This window comes from Scardinius erythrophthalmus (genome assembly GCF_964197995.2).
Source record: "Scardinius erythrophthalmus genome assembly, chromosome: 12".
NCBI classification, from domain to species: domain Eukaryota; kingdom Metazoa; phylum Chordata; class Actinopteri; order Cypriniformes; family Leuciscidae; genus Scardinius; species Scardinius erythrophthalmus.
The window spans coordinates 14,678,705-14,694,785 of record NC_138232.1 but is presented as its reverse complement, the minus strand read 5'-3'; the positions used below and the strand labels follow the sequence as shown (position 1 = coordinate 14,694,785).

The window sequence follows — 16,081 nt, the reverse complement described above, 5'->3', positions numbered from 1 at the left end:
TCACCATTGATAATAATTAGAAATGTTACCTAAGCTCCAAATCAGCATATTAGAATGATTTCTGAATGATCGTGTGACACTGAAGACTGAAGTAATGCTGCTGAAAATTCAGCTTTGCCATCACAGGAATAAATTTAATTTTAAAATAAACTTTTTATTTTAAAAGTTAATAATATTTCAAAAATAATATTGTTTGGTGAGCATAAGAGATTTATTTCAAAAACATTACAAATTATTAACAACCTTGAACTTTTGAACAGTAGATTCCAAAGACCCCCATCTGTTTTGTCAGTTTCCTGCAGTTCTCTATAGCCCCACATTGCTGCCAGTATAAAGGTTCAGCAATTTACTGCAGTTTAATAAAAGAGGCCTTGTACAGGGCTCTCATTGAGGTAGGCTGTTTCCCAACACTGTCAACTGAATGAATTACAAAAGGAGCTGTTTCAATGAGGCGGTATTAATTAGTGCAGGAGAGCTTGCTCACATCCAGGCGAAGTGAAAGATACGTGGTGTTGAAAGCGAATGCTAACCTGCGTTGCAGTCTTTCCCACTCGAATTAGCAAAACACCCATGCGTGGCTGCACAATCTCGTTTCGGAATATGTATGGCAGAATGACAGAGGAATCCAGAGGATGTTATGGTTTAGGCTCACTGCCTTCTGGATCCCCAAGTGTTTATGTTCACACCAAAGATATGCACATGCATCTACACAGCACCTGTGACTTATTGCACAATTCGCATGTTCCCTAAAAGCAAACATGCTTATGCCAACATACTGTTCTATCCTAAGCCTGTTTCCTGTCAACAAGCTTTGCCTGAAACATAGCAGGAAAAAAGCTGTACAACACAAGGCTGTATTTCGCTCAGTGGATTTTGTGTTATTTTGAGAGAAGGGATATCCAATTCAAAAATCATACCATAGTGCAGCATTTCTCAATCCTGCTCCTAGAGTCTAAGCCCATACATTTTTAGTGGTGTTTGCTAAGGCAAGCATCAATATTTCTAAAGCTCACACTTGTGGTCCTAGATTTCAGTAAACCCCTTAACCTTTGTATCATCTGCAGCACACACATACCGCATCATTTCTGACACGGATATAAATGAAACCTCAAATTATGCGGCTTGTTGAGGAAAGTTGAACTATTTGTTTTGCCTAGTTTTATTTCATTTATTTTGTTAATATAGAAAATATGATAATACATCATTTGGTGTATATATATATACTTTTATGAAACTTTATGGAGCTTTTGGGTCTGTGTACTGTTTGAAATTCTGAATAGTTTTGCCTATATGTAATATCTATATTCACGATTAATCATTAAAACATCACAATCTTGATTAAAACTCCCATGTGAATTCCTAAATTATAACGATTCAGCTTTGTCTATTAAACCTTTAAAGCTTTGACAAGTACGATCACAGCGGAACATTAAAATTGTCATGAATAGGATAGATGTAGGTGGTGAAAAGTGATTATTAAATATGCATTTGTCACTGAATCATTCATTCCAGAGATTTGTTCAAAAAAGCTGATTCATCCAGCAATGAAACAAGTGAAGTCTTTATGAGTGAGTCATTGAATCATTCATTCAATGTATGGTGCTTTTGTGTCTTTTCTTCAGACTAAGTAGTCTTGCATAGTTTTATATTATATCACAAAATGTAGAAAATAAAGAGTAGGCCTACAGAAAAAAATGTATTTACACTTTTAGAGAAAACTGTACAGAACAAATATTTTAGTGCTTTTTTATAAGCACCACAACATCTATGGTCTATCTTGCATCTTAGAACTGGACCCAAGCCTGAATGAAATATTGGAGCTTCATGCCTCACCACTCTTGACTGAACAGCAAAAATGTAAAACATTGCCTTTGGTTATAGTGGGTGGAATCGTAAGCTGCTGGGACTACAGAGCACAGGTCTGAGGCAGCCAGAAGAGTGGATTTACTTTGCTGCTGTATTACCCTGGCCATTTCTTACTAATGCCAGCTATTTTCACTGTACTGACAATTTTGAATTGGTTAAAAATAGAGCAGACACCCTCTTTCTCTTCCGTCGACTCTCTCACCCTCTAACTCAGACGTAGCCTAACCATGCAAACCCAGAGGAATACTATATTCCCCATGAGATAAAAACCTACTGGAGAAAAAGCTCTTTACTAAACATGGCTCCTTATCTGAAACAAACATGTGTGTGCTGTACTGTGACGATCAATAAGACAGATAAATGATAACTGAGTGGGTTGAAGCTGAGTCATGCAGTCTCATTGTGTTCTCTTTACCACTCGGAGGTCAGGATATCACTGATGGGAATCTGTGTGAGACCCAAACATCAATGGTTGTTGTGATTACAGGGAAAGATGGCCATACCCACATGGTCAGGAGTCTTATGCATTATAGCACACTGCATTCAGTGATGGCTGATTGTTATCGACGTCGCTGTCTCCAGATCTCAGGTACGTTTATCTAACTGTCCATCAGTTCCCAGTCCTGACATTCTTCCCTATTTCTGGTAAGAAGTTCCAGTAAGTGATCTGGATTTTGCGTTTTAAGTTTAAAAGGATACTGAACCCAATAATGAATATTGTCATTCTGTCATTTACACTCCCTCATGTTGCTACCACATGACTTTCTTTATGCGATAGAGCACAAAAACAGAAATTCTGAAGAAATGTATTCGTCATCTTTCCATATAATTACAACAAATGGGGACTGTAGCTTTCAAGCCCCAAAAAAGACGCAAGAGCTTCATAAAAATATCATAAAGTGGTCCATATGACTTAAGTCTTCTGAAGCCTTTGACAACTTTGTATGAGAAATTTAAGTAATTCTTCACTGATGTTCCCCTTCAGTGAGCTGCTAACTTCTGTATTTATTGATTCACTGATTTCAATTATTATTTCAATGTTTACTACAAAGCTATTACACTGTAAAAAAAAGTTGCTGCCTTAAATTTTTTATTACAATCAACTTGGATGTTAATGTCATTTCAACTTAAATTACATTAAACTGACTTTAAAAAATGAGTTGAATCTTGTATAACTTATTTTAATGATTTGAAGAAGCAATGTAAAAACATGTTGTCAACTTATTTGTCACAGTGTATATGTTTTAGATGACTACATACAGTGAGGAAAATAAGTATTTGAACACCCTGCTATTTTGCAAGTTCTCCCTCTTGGAAATCATGGAGGGGTCTGAAATGGTCATCGTAGGTGCATGTCCACTGTGAGAGACATAATCTGAAAAAAAAATAGTTAGATTTTTTAACTATTTATTTGTATGATACAGCTGCAAATAAGTATTTGAACACCTGTCTATCAGCTAGAATTCTGACCCTCAAAGACATGTTAGTCTGCCTTTAAAATGTCCACCTCCACTCCATTTATTATCCTAAATTAGATTGAGGTCGTTAGCTGCATAAAGACACCTGTCCACCCCATACAATCGGTAAGAATCCAACTACTAACATGGCCAAGACCAAAGAGCTGTCCAAAGACACTAGAGACAAAATTGTACACCTCCACAAGGCTGGAAAGGGCTACGGGGAAATTGCCAAGCAGTTTGGTGAAAAAAGGTCCACTGTTGGAGCAATCATTAGAAAATGGAAGAAGCTAAACATGACTGTCAATCTCCCTCGGACTGGGGCTCCATGCAAGATCTCACCTCGTGGGGTCTCAATGATCCTAAGAAAGGTGAGAAATCAGCCCAGAACTACACGGGAGGAGCTGGTCAATGACCTGAAAAGAGATGGGACCACCGTTTTCAAGGTTACTGTTGGTAATACACTAAGACGTCATGGTTTGAAATCATGCATGGCACGGAAGGTTCCCCTACTTAAACCAGCACATGTCAAGGCCCGTCTTAAGTTTGCCAATGACCATTTGGATGATCCAGAGGAGTCATGGGAGAAAGTCATGTGGCTTTCTTAGAAAGACTTAGAATATAGCGCATGAGTCAAATGACTACTTTATGATACTTTTATTGTGGTTTTCCATACTTTTTGGAGTTTAAAAGCCCCTTAATTGTATACAAAAAACAATTAAATTCTTCTACATTTTTCCTTAGGCATCGTTGTTCATTGGATGATTCTTGTCAAAACAAACATTTATTTTCACATCGCTTTTTATGCAAGGGGTAATTTTTGATTTTCAAAAATGCCTGGGCTTTTGCTCAGTATGGCTGCAGAAAGGCACAGCAGTGACTGTCACCATAGTAACACACTAACAAACCGAACTCTGTTCTTCAGGATTGTGCCTGCAGAGTCTCTTTACACAAACAGTGTTCTGGGTCTTCTCTTGGCAGACTGATGAACGGGAGCTGGAATGTAAACAGGAGGCAGGATTTGTGAATGCGCAGCATGTCATCTTTATTTAGCACCCTGCCGGTGACATGATTATTTTTCTACATCGCACAGTAATAACCCTCCTGGTTACACACTGGACATCTAGCTGATATTGTTATTGAATAAAGAGTCATGCAGGCTGAAGACTATGTGGGGCGTCTGGGGAAATGAGCCAGGGCTACAACAAATGCTAAAGTGTGATTGGAAGTACTTTGGAGTTTCTAGTTAAAAAAACAGAAATGTTGAAAAGAATAAGTCAGGGGTGACTAAACTTTTTTAAAGGGGGCCTGATTCGATGTTGTGTTGGACACACCTGGGGGCCGGACTAGAACGACATTATGGTAATTAGTCTATGAACTAATTATATTTAGTATAAATACAAATGAACAAAACTGCTACCTTCTAACAAAAATGTCTGTAATTTGGCCTATATTTCATTACTGCTTTAATACATGTCTACATTAAGAATATAAGCAAATTAGATATGAATATCCAACATTTATGCCATACCACGTTTACAGTTATGTAATTTATAATGGCAGATACTTTGAATCTAAATTCAAACTTTTATTTTATTTTATTTCAGTCGGCTATTTTAGGATTCACTTGGCAGTTGTAGAAATGATCTGCTCTTTTTCCCATGTGCTTAGACATGGAAACTCTACTGCTTATGGCTATGTTTAACTATTAATATTATTTGGCACTAATAGTGTTCTTGAGCACCTGTGTAGCTTCTCAAGTTGATGTCTGCTGTTTTTTTAATTAATATTATTATTTATGACATGTTCTAGTAAATGCTGGGTTGTTTCAACCCATGTTTGGGTCAATATGGACAAACCCAATCGTTGGTTTACATTTTTTTAATTACATTTTTAAACCCAACGGTTGGGTTTGTCCATATTTGACCCAAACATGAAACATTTTTCAAATGAAACCCATTCCTAATTGTATGTTTTTAGAAGCAAGCCCAGATAGCATGTACAGTAGTATTAATTATTGTTCAACGTAACTTTCCCGGATCTGGCTTAGGTTCCTGGGATGATGTTCATTAAAAACATCATTCATACATAATGAAGATCCTTTACCTTCAGCATGAAAATGAAAGCCATCTCATCTAGGAAAGACTGATCTTTACATGATGTTTAATCAGGTTTAGATTTGAAAATTAAGAATATACCAAATATTCATTCACTTCAGTGCATGACAGACTATAGCATTAGAATGCTCACTAATCATGCAAAAAGGTTTAAGTATGATCAGATATACTCAAATTATTTATCTTAGGGCTCACTTTTAGAAAATCGTGTCTGTTGTTCAGTACATCAGCCTCGTAATTCATCACTTCACTGCTCTAGATGCTCACTATCAATAGAATGTTGTATAAAGTGTTTCTGAGTGCAAAACTTGAATGAACAAGTACAAAAACAAAACACTATAGTTCCAAAATGTTACTGCAATACACTCACAGGAACTAATAATGCAATTGATGATATTGATAATGAAATGATTTTGTTGGTAAGGACTCTGAACAGGTTTTTTCAATTTGGATATTTCCTTTTCCTTTACTTTGACAGAGAAGTTTGTTTGAAAAGAGAGAGGGGCGCAGTAGGCTAGAGAGAAATTTACATGAACAAATACAGTATTCATTGCTCATGTCTGTGGACATGCATGATGTGAAATTAAGTCGCAAGGTTATGACATACTATCTGTGTTTTTAGATTGAAATTGTGAATGGAGTTTCTGTGTTTTGTTTTTTTTTAGGCACAAACTAGTTGGAGACTTAAAGGGAAAGTTCACCTAAAAACAAAAATTCTTTCACCATGCACTCAGTCGTGTGTTGTTTTAAACTTGTATGCATTTTATTTTATTCAACAGAACACAAAAAAATTGGCCTAGAAATCTAGACGCATCCTAGCGGCAGCAAAATGTATTTTGCAGCCAGGGTAGTCTAGCAAATTGACTTTCGTGCTGGAAAAACCTAAATGGGGTCAGGCCAATCACGTCGTGTATAGAGAGGGCGGGCTTAAAGGGTAAGTTCGGTATTTTACACTTAAAGCCCTGTTTACAGATCGTTTCTGATGAAATAGAACGGTTAAGATTAAAATTTGGACACATGCTGCTGTCCCGAGAATTTTAGGTTTCTTTCGCTTTCCCCAAAACCTCTAGAATGGGTGCACTGGAACAATCCTTCATAAAACGCATTAAACTTTCGTTTACAAAGACGTGAAACTCACCGAGTGGTCAGGGGTGTTCACTGATATGCTCACACAAAAATCGCTGCAAAAGATGCTTTCCAACAGGTGTTTTACCATTCGTTGTAAAACTGTGGACCTATTTTTCCAAACGTCTCACACCCGTAGATTCTTCCGTTGAGAGCTTGAATAATAGACACTCCAGCCCAGTTGGTGGCGATAATGCACCTCTGCCAATTGCAAGCAAACCGCTGGCATTTCATTGAATACACAGAAAAAGAAGCGGCGGAGTAATACCGTACACAGCTCACCCAATATAAGTCAATGGAGTTGGACAAAAACTACGATAAAACCTGTTGGAAAGCATCTTTTGCAGCGATTTTTGTGTGAGCATATCAGTGAACACCCCTGACCACTCGGTGAGTTTCACGTCTTTGTAAACGAAAGTTTAATGCGTTTTATGAAAGATTGTTCCAGTGCACCTATACACCCATTCTAGAGGTTTTGGGGAAAGCGAAAGAAACCTAAAATTCTCGGGACAGCAGCATGTGTCCAAATTTTAATCTTAACTGTTCTATTTCATCAGAAACGATCTGTAAACAGGGCTTTAAGTGTAAAATACCGAACTTGTCCTTTAACATAATGACGACAGAGTTGCAACTGTTCCTGCTACTTGAAAACAAAGAAGAGTTGATGCTTCTGGCGAACAGTCTTTCGAATCGGCTTTGGCCGCGACTCTGGAGGACTTGGAGTTAAGTTTTTCTTTGAGAAAAGAGCAAAGAACGGCACTTAAGTCATTCTTAAAAAAAGAAGATGTGTTCGTAGTTTTGCCGGCCAGATTCAAAAGTTGAATCTATCAACGCTCCACTGTTGGGAAAACGCTCTGGTTGGTTGAAGCGCTGTGTTATTGCGTGCAGAGGGAATTTGAAAGACAGCCGTTTATCCCGCCGCTCGGATTGAGCCGTGTCTATGGTGAGTTGCCAGACCTAACATCTTGATGTAGGTCTGTCTTGCCAGGCTGCAAAAAAATAGGTATTCTGAAGAATGTTGGGGTCCAAACAATATTGATTATCACTATGAAAAATAAATAACTTCTTTTGTGTTCCACAGAAGAATGAAGGTCATACAGCTTTGAAACGAGTGAATGAATGATGAGAATTTTCATTTTTGTGTAAACTGTCTTATCACAAGCTTCGGTCTTGAATTGTGAATTTGGCTAGATCTGGGTGTCCGACGGTGCAGGTAAAGAGAAGGAATGAAAAAAGATGTTAATGTATCTAATAAGGTAAAGTAATAGTGGAAAGAAAGAGATCTGCAGCAGGTCATAAGCACACTTCATTTAACCTGATTAAACAAATGAGTCTTCAGTGTGTAGAATAAATAAAAATGGTGCTTCTGCATTTGTGTGAGAATATTGGACTGACTGATAAGATCATATTTTCTGGATTTAGTTGATCTACTGCATTTTGAACAAGCTACAGCTTATTTATGGAAATACTGGGGCATCCAGCCAAAAGTACATTACAATAATCAAGTCTTGACCTTTTCTGCATCTCAAATAGAAAGATATTTTGTAACTTATATTTATGAGACGGGAAAACGCTGTTATGAATTAGAAACATTAGAAAAGTGGCCTTCAAATGCTAATGACATGCTTGCTAATATCACACAAAGAGAACATGTACAAGGAAAACAACAAAGAGCCTAATGTGGCAGTTAATGCCAATCCACGAATACCATCATAATTCTCAATCGCATCAAGAAAAAAGAAGTGTTGCTTCAAATGATCTTAAATATGAAATAATACATGACAGATGTAGAAGAAGCAGAGGTTATCCTCATGTAAATGAAATGTCCTTTGTTAACAATATTCATTGACTCATCCATGCACGTATGCATTCAACTTTAAATGATTATGGGTCACAGATTTCATTTTGAATTAATATTCAACACTATTAAGAATAAATCATTCATTTATTGCAGTAAGGGAGTTATGCTTATCAAAGTAGGCCAACATGAGGTTTTAGGCCACCTTATCTGGGAGGTCATTGTCATGTAAATTCAGAACTATCATATTAGCATACATAGACTGCAAACCATTGCTTAAATCCAAATGGACCGTTCTTATTTGATGGAATATTGGAGTGTTTATTATAAATTATTTATTTTTTAATTCATCTGCCCTCGTAATCTTTAATCAAAATAACTTCCCCTCTCTCTTGCAGTGAAATCTCTTCGCTTCTCTGATGATGTGTTTTAGGGTGGGACAGTCTGTCACTCACACGACATCACAGCAATAGCAAACCACAAACATCCAATCAGCTCCCAATGGACAAAATTAAGCCCCGCCCTAAATTTCTTTCTTGTTCGAGAAGCCGATATATTTATGCATCCCAATTCAGAGGCTGCATCTTTCGAAGGCCGCATTCAAAGGTCGATTGCGTCACCAAGACTGTCCCAACTCGAAGGCTCCAAATGCGTCATTCGTTTCCCGTGAAATGAAGGATACAGCAGATGGATCCATCGCGGCCTTGCCTACCCCAGTATTCATTCTGCAATGGTGACGACAGGATTTTTGAGAGAAATTGCCAAATTACACTTTTAAACGCAAGTACTGGGTTTCAACTTACTCAGATATCTAATGATATGTAAAAAAAAAAAAAAAAAAAACACTTTAAAGCAGTTCAGATGTTGACTTAGCTTACTAAGATGCGATTATATATAGTTTAAACTCTTTATTATGTACAGAAATGGACCATGGTGAACATATTTAGACAGTTTGTGAACCCTGTTTTGTTTTCAGTCAGTTTAATATAACTTTCAAAAAAGTCCAGTTCAAACGTCAGTGTCACTCATCAGCTGCTGCTGACCTGCAAGTTGCAAGATGCAAATGATGCAAGAATTTGGTTCATAATCATGAATCTGATATGTTTGTTAGATGACCATTTAGAGACGGAGTCTTTTATCTGCATTGCCAAAAGCAAGTGTGTTAAGTGTGCAACAGGAAGCACTCGATTTGAATGGAAGTGTAACAATGCCTGGAGAACTGCCAGAAGCTCCAGGTGAGTGACGTATTAATCCCTGATCTGAGAGTTTCACTGTTGAAAAACTTTCTCTTACCTTACATAATTTGCTCTTTAAGCCAACATAGCAATTCATTGTTGTCTCATTCACTGGGACCCTATTGAGTGATACTGGGAAACTTTGTGACATCTCTGTGTTTGTGTATTTTCCCCCCACTTACATTAACAACATAAAATACAAAACTTTCTTATAGGAACCATTATTATGTGCAGATAAAGATCATTTCACAATATCTCAACCATCTTAAAACTTAAAAGAGAAAAAAGAGGAACAAAATGACCAGAGATTCAAGTATTGTTTATAATAAACTATCTTAAACTGGATACTGGAAGAATAGTAGTAAATTATTAGTAGTAACTTTGTAGTAGTAGTAATATTGTATAAGGGATCATTCAGGCCTGTTTCATATTCTTTTGGGATGCAGAAAGTTAAATACTCAAATGACTGTAAAAGACACTGTAAAAAAATCTCTGCAGAGAGATGTACAAGGACACCAAATGAATTCTGACATTGCATTTTTCACCTCCCGCAAGAAATCCAGCACTAAATTAAAGTATCCCTTCTTCCTCCTCCTGTGACATGATACATCCAATCTGAAAAATGTCTCATTTGATCTAAATCTCAACATCAGCAATTCTTTGTGGAGACATTTTGTCTGAAAGAACTTTATAGATAACTGTTCAAACTTTTTGGGGTCGGTAAGGTTTTTTGTTTTTGAAAGACATCTCTCGTACTCGAGAAGGCTGCATCAAAAAATACAGTTAAAAAGATTTATTCCTGTCATGTTAGATCTGAATTTTCAGCATCATTACTCCACTTTTTGTGGGGTTGAATTGTGGCCCACCCAATCAGAAGTCATTCATTTTCCAAATAGATAAATAATTTAATAAATAATAATAATTATATTATATGTCTTATCACACTATACTTTTATTTATTTAGTTAAAAGTGATTGCAATGGTCAATTACAGGCAGTTTCCTTGTTTTCCCTCTTCCTATAGGTGCATGCCATACGCTTGTCAAAATTAAGAGTTTAATATGATTTGATATAATTAACTTAGATCAACTACAAAATTACACTGCTATTGGGGACAGGCATTAAAATGGATTAGATCATACCTATCAGACCTTTACCATTTAGTCTATTTAAACAGGGAAAAATCTAAGATAACGTCAGTAAATTATGGAGTGCCACAAGGATCGATGTTAGGCCCTCTGCTATTTTCAATATATATGCTACCACTTGGTAATATAATAAGAACACATGGAATTAGTTTCCACTGTTATGTCGATGACACTCAGTTATACATTTCATCACGACCAGATAAAATCTCTAAAGTTGCAAGAAATCTCTCCAAGTTGACAGAGTGTGTAAAACATCGGATGACCAGTAATTTTCTTCAATTAAATTCGGATAAGACTGAGGTATTACTTATTGGACCAAAAACCTGTACACAATCTCTTAGAATACAATTTGCATCTAGAAGGATTTACTGTTACTTCATCCTCTACAGTTAAAGACCTGGGTGTTATACTAGACAGCGACTTGATTTTCGAAAACCATATTTCATGTGTTACAAAAACAACCTTCTTCCACCTCAGAAACATTGCTAAGCTACAGAACAAGTTTCCTGATTCAGATGCAGAAAAGCTAGTTCATGCATTACTAGTGGATTTAGGGTGATGGCAGCTTCATGGTTAAGAATCAGTTCTGATAAACAAAAGCTTGCAGGTTTAGTGGCATGTCTCAAGAGGCACTGCAATCATCATAGTCCTGCTTTATTGCTGTTACATTTATTACAGACCCTGTAAATTCCCTTTGAATTGAAAAATAAGTCGCATAAAATCCATTTCCTGAAAATAACGGCACCCAGACCCAAAATGTGTCATGAATAGACAATTTGTATAATGGGAAATCACTTTAATATATCCAGCTTCTCAAAATACATTTCAGTGCACCGAAAACCTTCATATACATGCGTTTTTCCTTCAACATTGTTTTTCCTTCATTCAAACAAACCGTGACAATGATGCGACCACTTTGATTGCAATTAAAATACATAAATCATCACAGAAAACATAGTAATAACATTCCCGCCATGTTAAGTTTCCATCAAGAATCTTCTCAACTCTAAACACCGTCTAAAAAAGCTAAACAATAAGATAGATATCCTTTTATTTCATTCATTCAGCTGTTGTTTTGCCAGCACTTATACATAGAAGTTATAAAGGCGTTTTATAAAATACTTTGACTTCATATCTGATGGCCCAGTAACAGTACAAGTGGTCCATATTAATTCAACTCATCACCTGCAAATGTACACTCTGAATTCTTATTTTAGTGTCCAAACTTTTATGCATGTAGTTTTTATGCATGATTGCACATAGTATGACAACGGTAGTGTAACCAAAACATGTGGTACGGAAATACATTCATAAAGTGAATTGCAATCGACATCTAAGTACATCCGTACATATATGCAGGCTGACAGTGTATCTCTATAAATAATGGGAGCGTAAATAGCGGCATTGTTAGCAACGGAAAAGCCAGAAATCTCTCCAGAGGAGCCATTCTGTGCGATAAAGAACAGGCCTTAGAGAATGTCACGGGAGTCGGGCTGTCTACACAAACAAGAGGACGAGGATCGAGATTAGTGTCGAGTTATGGCATTCCAGGAAATTTCAGAACCCTTCTGCATACCTTCATGTTGACTGAGCCTCATTACTGACATTCCTCAAGCCATCAGCACCTTGACGATTATCGCTAAGGTATGACCCTAGACTCTGCATGAGACTTTGAAAGTTGATCTAGAGGTCAGTGTCAAAAACAACACGGAAGCAGTACATACGGCTACCGTTAGGTGCATACTGCTTCATGGCCATGTGATTATGACATTGAGCACAAGGTCAGAGTTGTGGTCATAAAACACAACACTAGCATCTATAAAGTCAAGCTTGTAAAATTGAAATGAAGCAAAAAAACAAAAACAAACAATATAAAGACATGAAATGCTGCCCACTTTTACAACAGTAAAAGACAGCTTCAGAGGTATTACAGTAACACTGCAGAAAATAAATTTCTTAATGAGTATTTTTGTCTAATTTTCCAGTACAAAATATCAAAAAATCCTTCAAAGCAGATAAATGTACATACTTTTTTAGAGACAAATTTTACAACACTGCATAAATAAGAATGTACACTATCGTTCAGTTTGCAGTTGGTATGATTTTTTTTTTTGAAAGAAGTCTCTTATGCTCACTAAGGCTGCATGTACTTGATAAAAAAGCAGAAACATTTATCTGAAAATGTTTTTAAATGTAATTTATTCCTGTGATGGCAAAGCTAAATTTTCCAGCATACTTCAGTCTTATGTGTCATTATAGTGATCCTATAAAAATCATTTGAATATGCTTATTTGGTGCTCAAGAAACATTTAGTATCATTATCAATGTAGAAAACAGCTGCTTAAAATATTTAATAAGATTCTTTGATGAATCAAAAGTTGAAAAAAAAACATCATTTATATAAAATAGAAATCTTTTGTAACATACATGTTTTGTCTGTACTGTTTATACTTGTGTGAAAAAAATCTGCAAAAATGTTGCAGAGAGAAATACGAAATACACTAATATTCAATATATAACGGGAAGTCGTCTTAATATCTTATGCAGTGTTGCTTTTCAAGCAAATTAACTCTACTGGAATATTTGACTGGAAAAAAGTCAAGAAATACTTTTTTTTGCAGTGTAGTATTGACTTTGGTTTTTGTTAATTGATTCATCATGTTTTTTTTTTTTTTAATTACAGGTCCACAAATACTTTAAAATACAATCTTTCAAAGAATTATGCTGCTATGATTCCAAAAAACTGTGATTTTCATCATCTGAATAATTATATCTATGAAATAACTAAGTACAATCAGTGGTACTTTGCTATAAAGGCAAAATATGAAATGCAGAATGAAAGCAGTCTAAATGACTGATTCAAGCCACTTTGGCCTCTCTTTTGTCATTGTGGAAGCCTGCTATTCAAATGACAGCAGGTCAGGGTGGGATTCTTCGTTCTCCGAGTTAAGGGTTCGGTAATCCACAGTGCCGTTCCCCAACAGTTCCCCCTCAGAGACGCTGATGCGGCAGCTCCCTTTCCCTGGACACGGGGTGGAAGCCATTCTAATTTCCGAGTTGGCCAGTTTCTTTGGGTCCAGATTGTCTTTGTGAATGAGATCTGGAACAGAAAGCAGCAGCTGTGACTGATCGACAGCCTCAGAATTTTTCTCATCCGTCACCACAGCTGTGGGCTCGGTTTTTAGTTCTAATCCGGGCCTTTTCTCCATCTGGCTGTCGACGCGGTCGCCGGGTTCTGAAGGGTTCTCGAGGCCGGACTCTTCAAGGCTCGGTTCAGACTCAAGCTCAGCTTTATCTTTGGCGATCTTGTCAGGTGAGGAGACGAAGGAGGATTCTGGGGAGGCCACCACGGGGTCAGAGGATATCATCATGTCCTGGGTGGTCTTCAGGGCACGTGGGAGACGCTTTTTACCGGTGGGAGGTGGGGGATCAAGCCGAGGGAAGGAGTCCAGGGACATGTGACTGTGTGAGCGAAGAAAAAAAAAGCATGAATGAAAATTCAGAGCAAATATGTGGTCTGAATTTCTTCAGTTCTCTTGCATGGTGGTCCAAAATGATACTACTAACAAAGAAAAAAAAGATTCGTAAGACTACATCATCTCTCTTACTCGGTCTTACTGTTGAATTCAGAAGATCATTTTTGGGCAGGATAAAAAGATGAGGAGAAGACAATTCATGCTTTGCCTCAAAGTTGACAGCTGACATTAAACTCTCTATAAAAAAGTTTTAATTGCATTTTGCTAATTCTTTTATAATAATTATACATGACCTTTTTAATAAAATGTATTAAAAAATAGAAGGTAAAACACAGTGACTGAAAGTCTGAAAGAAATAATACTTTTCAAGGATGCATTAAATCAATCAAAAGTTATAGTTACATCAAATAAATGCTGTTCCTTTTAACTTTCTATTCATCAAAGAATCCTGAAAAAGAAAAACTATCACAGTTTCCAAAAAATATATTAAACAGCACAACTGTTTTCAACATTGATTATAAGAAATGTTTCTGGCTGCTGATAATTTAGCTTTTGCCTTCATATAAATAATTTACATTTTTAAAATGTGTTAAAAGAAGAAAAAAGTTATTTTTAATCATAATAGTATTTAGTTTTACTGTATTTTTCGATTGTTTGGTGAGGAGACTTCTTTCAAAAAAAAAAAAAAAAAAATACTCATTCAAACTTGTAAATGGTAGAGTATAATATATATGTTAATATATTATAAAATTATGTTAAAAAGGTCCATGGATAGGAACATTAGATGCAATAATGTCATGGTCTTCTCAAGTCACAAGAGATGCTCACAGTCATTTAGTCAAATTCTTGTCTACGTAATTGTGAACTTACCATAAATCTCCCATGATAACTGCACAATTCCCTCAATAATGTCACATGCTATGCAATAATAGCCTTTCTAGAGATGATAAGAAGTTGGTTTCTTGTAAATGCATCATTTCATTTATTATTTTATGATAGTGGAATTTGCACTTGGTCTGTTGAAGATATGAAAGTTGATGAGAATCAAAGTCTATGGGATATTTTTTTATCCGTTTAAACACAGGGATGAATAACATTAAAAGTAGGCATTTGTTTAAAGCGCTAACTCCAAGTATGAGACCTAGTAATGTCTTTCAACGATTGTCACTACAATCATGATCATTAATGCATTATTTCCATAAAATTTATAAGCAGGTATAATAAAAAAGCTGGAAGGAATGTGCATACTAGATGTTGCACAACTGGTAAGATTTCAGCCAATTAAACCAAACCCTTGACGAGTCAAAGTTTGCCTGATGCAACACAATGAGTCACAGACACATGTACATTCTCTTGAAGGCTGCTGATAATGATGGCGGATACAGTTGCCTTCATGAAAAGACTTTTTTTCTCTCTCTCAGAGATGTCAGTCAAATCTCAGCAGTAACCCATGGGGTTCTCGTATAATAACAGTGTTCAAAGACATTTCTCCTGTTTTCACATTCACTGCTGAAAGAGATGTGAACTGCAACAGAACAATATGATCGGCCATCTGTCACGATGAATGACGGTCTGTAACTGAATGAACTGATCAATATATTAGTAGTATATATTATATACTAATTTTTTTTTCTCAATTTCTGGAAGAAATTAGTAATTATAGCCATTCAACATATAACAGTAATTTTTTTTAATATTTAATAGGCTTTAAAATGTATAACTTTTAATTTAAGTGAACTTAGATGCTAAATCTAAGATAGATGGGCTTTAAAATGTAGACAGGATTGTAGATAGGCTAGATAAATGTAGATAGGCTTTAAAATGTATAACTTTTAATTGAATTGAACTTAGATGCTGGCC

At 36.2% G+C, this 16,081-nt stretch overlaps 1 protein-coding gene across 1 annotated transcript in view; it reads right to left on the bottom strand.

The window, feature by feature from the left end:
* Positions 1–11,520: 11,520 nt before the first annotated feature.
* Positions 11,521–16,081, bottom strand: part of LOC308700265 (carboxyl-terminal PDZ ligand of neuronal nitric oxide synthase protein-like) — a 102,275-nt gene continuing 97,714 nt past the window's right edge. The window contains exon 12 of the mRNA XM_081381827.1: positions 11,521–14,207. Coding sequence (XP_081237953.1) covers positions 13,646–14,207 — 562 coding nt within the window. The 3' untranslated portion in view covers positions 11,521–13,645. The remainder of the gene's footprint in view (positions 14,208–16,081) is intronic.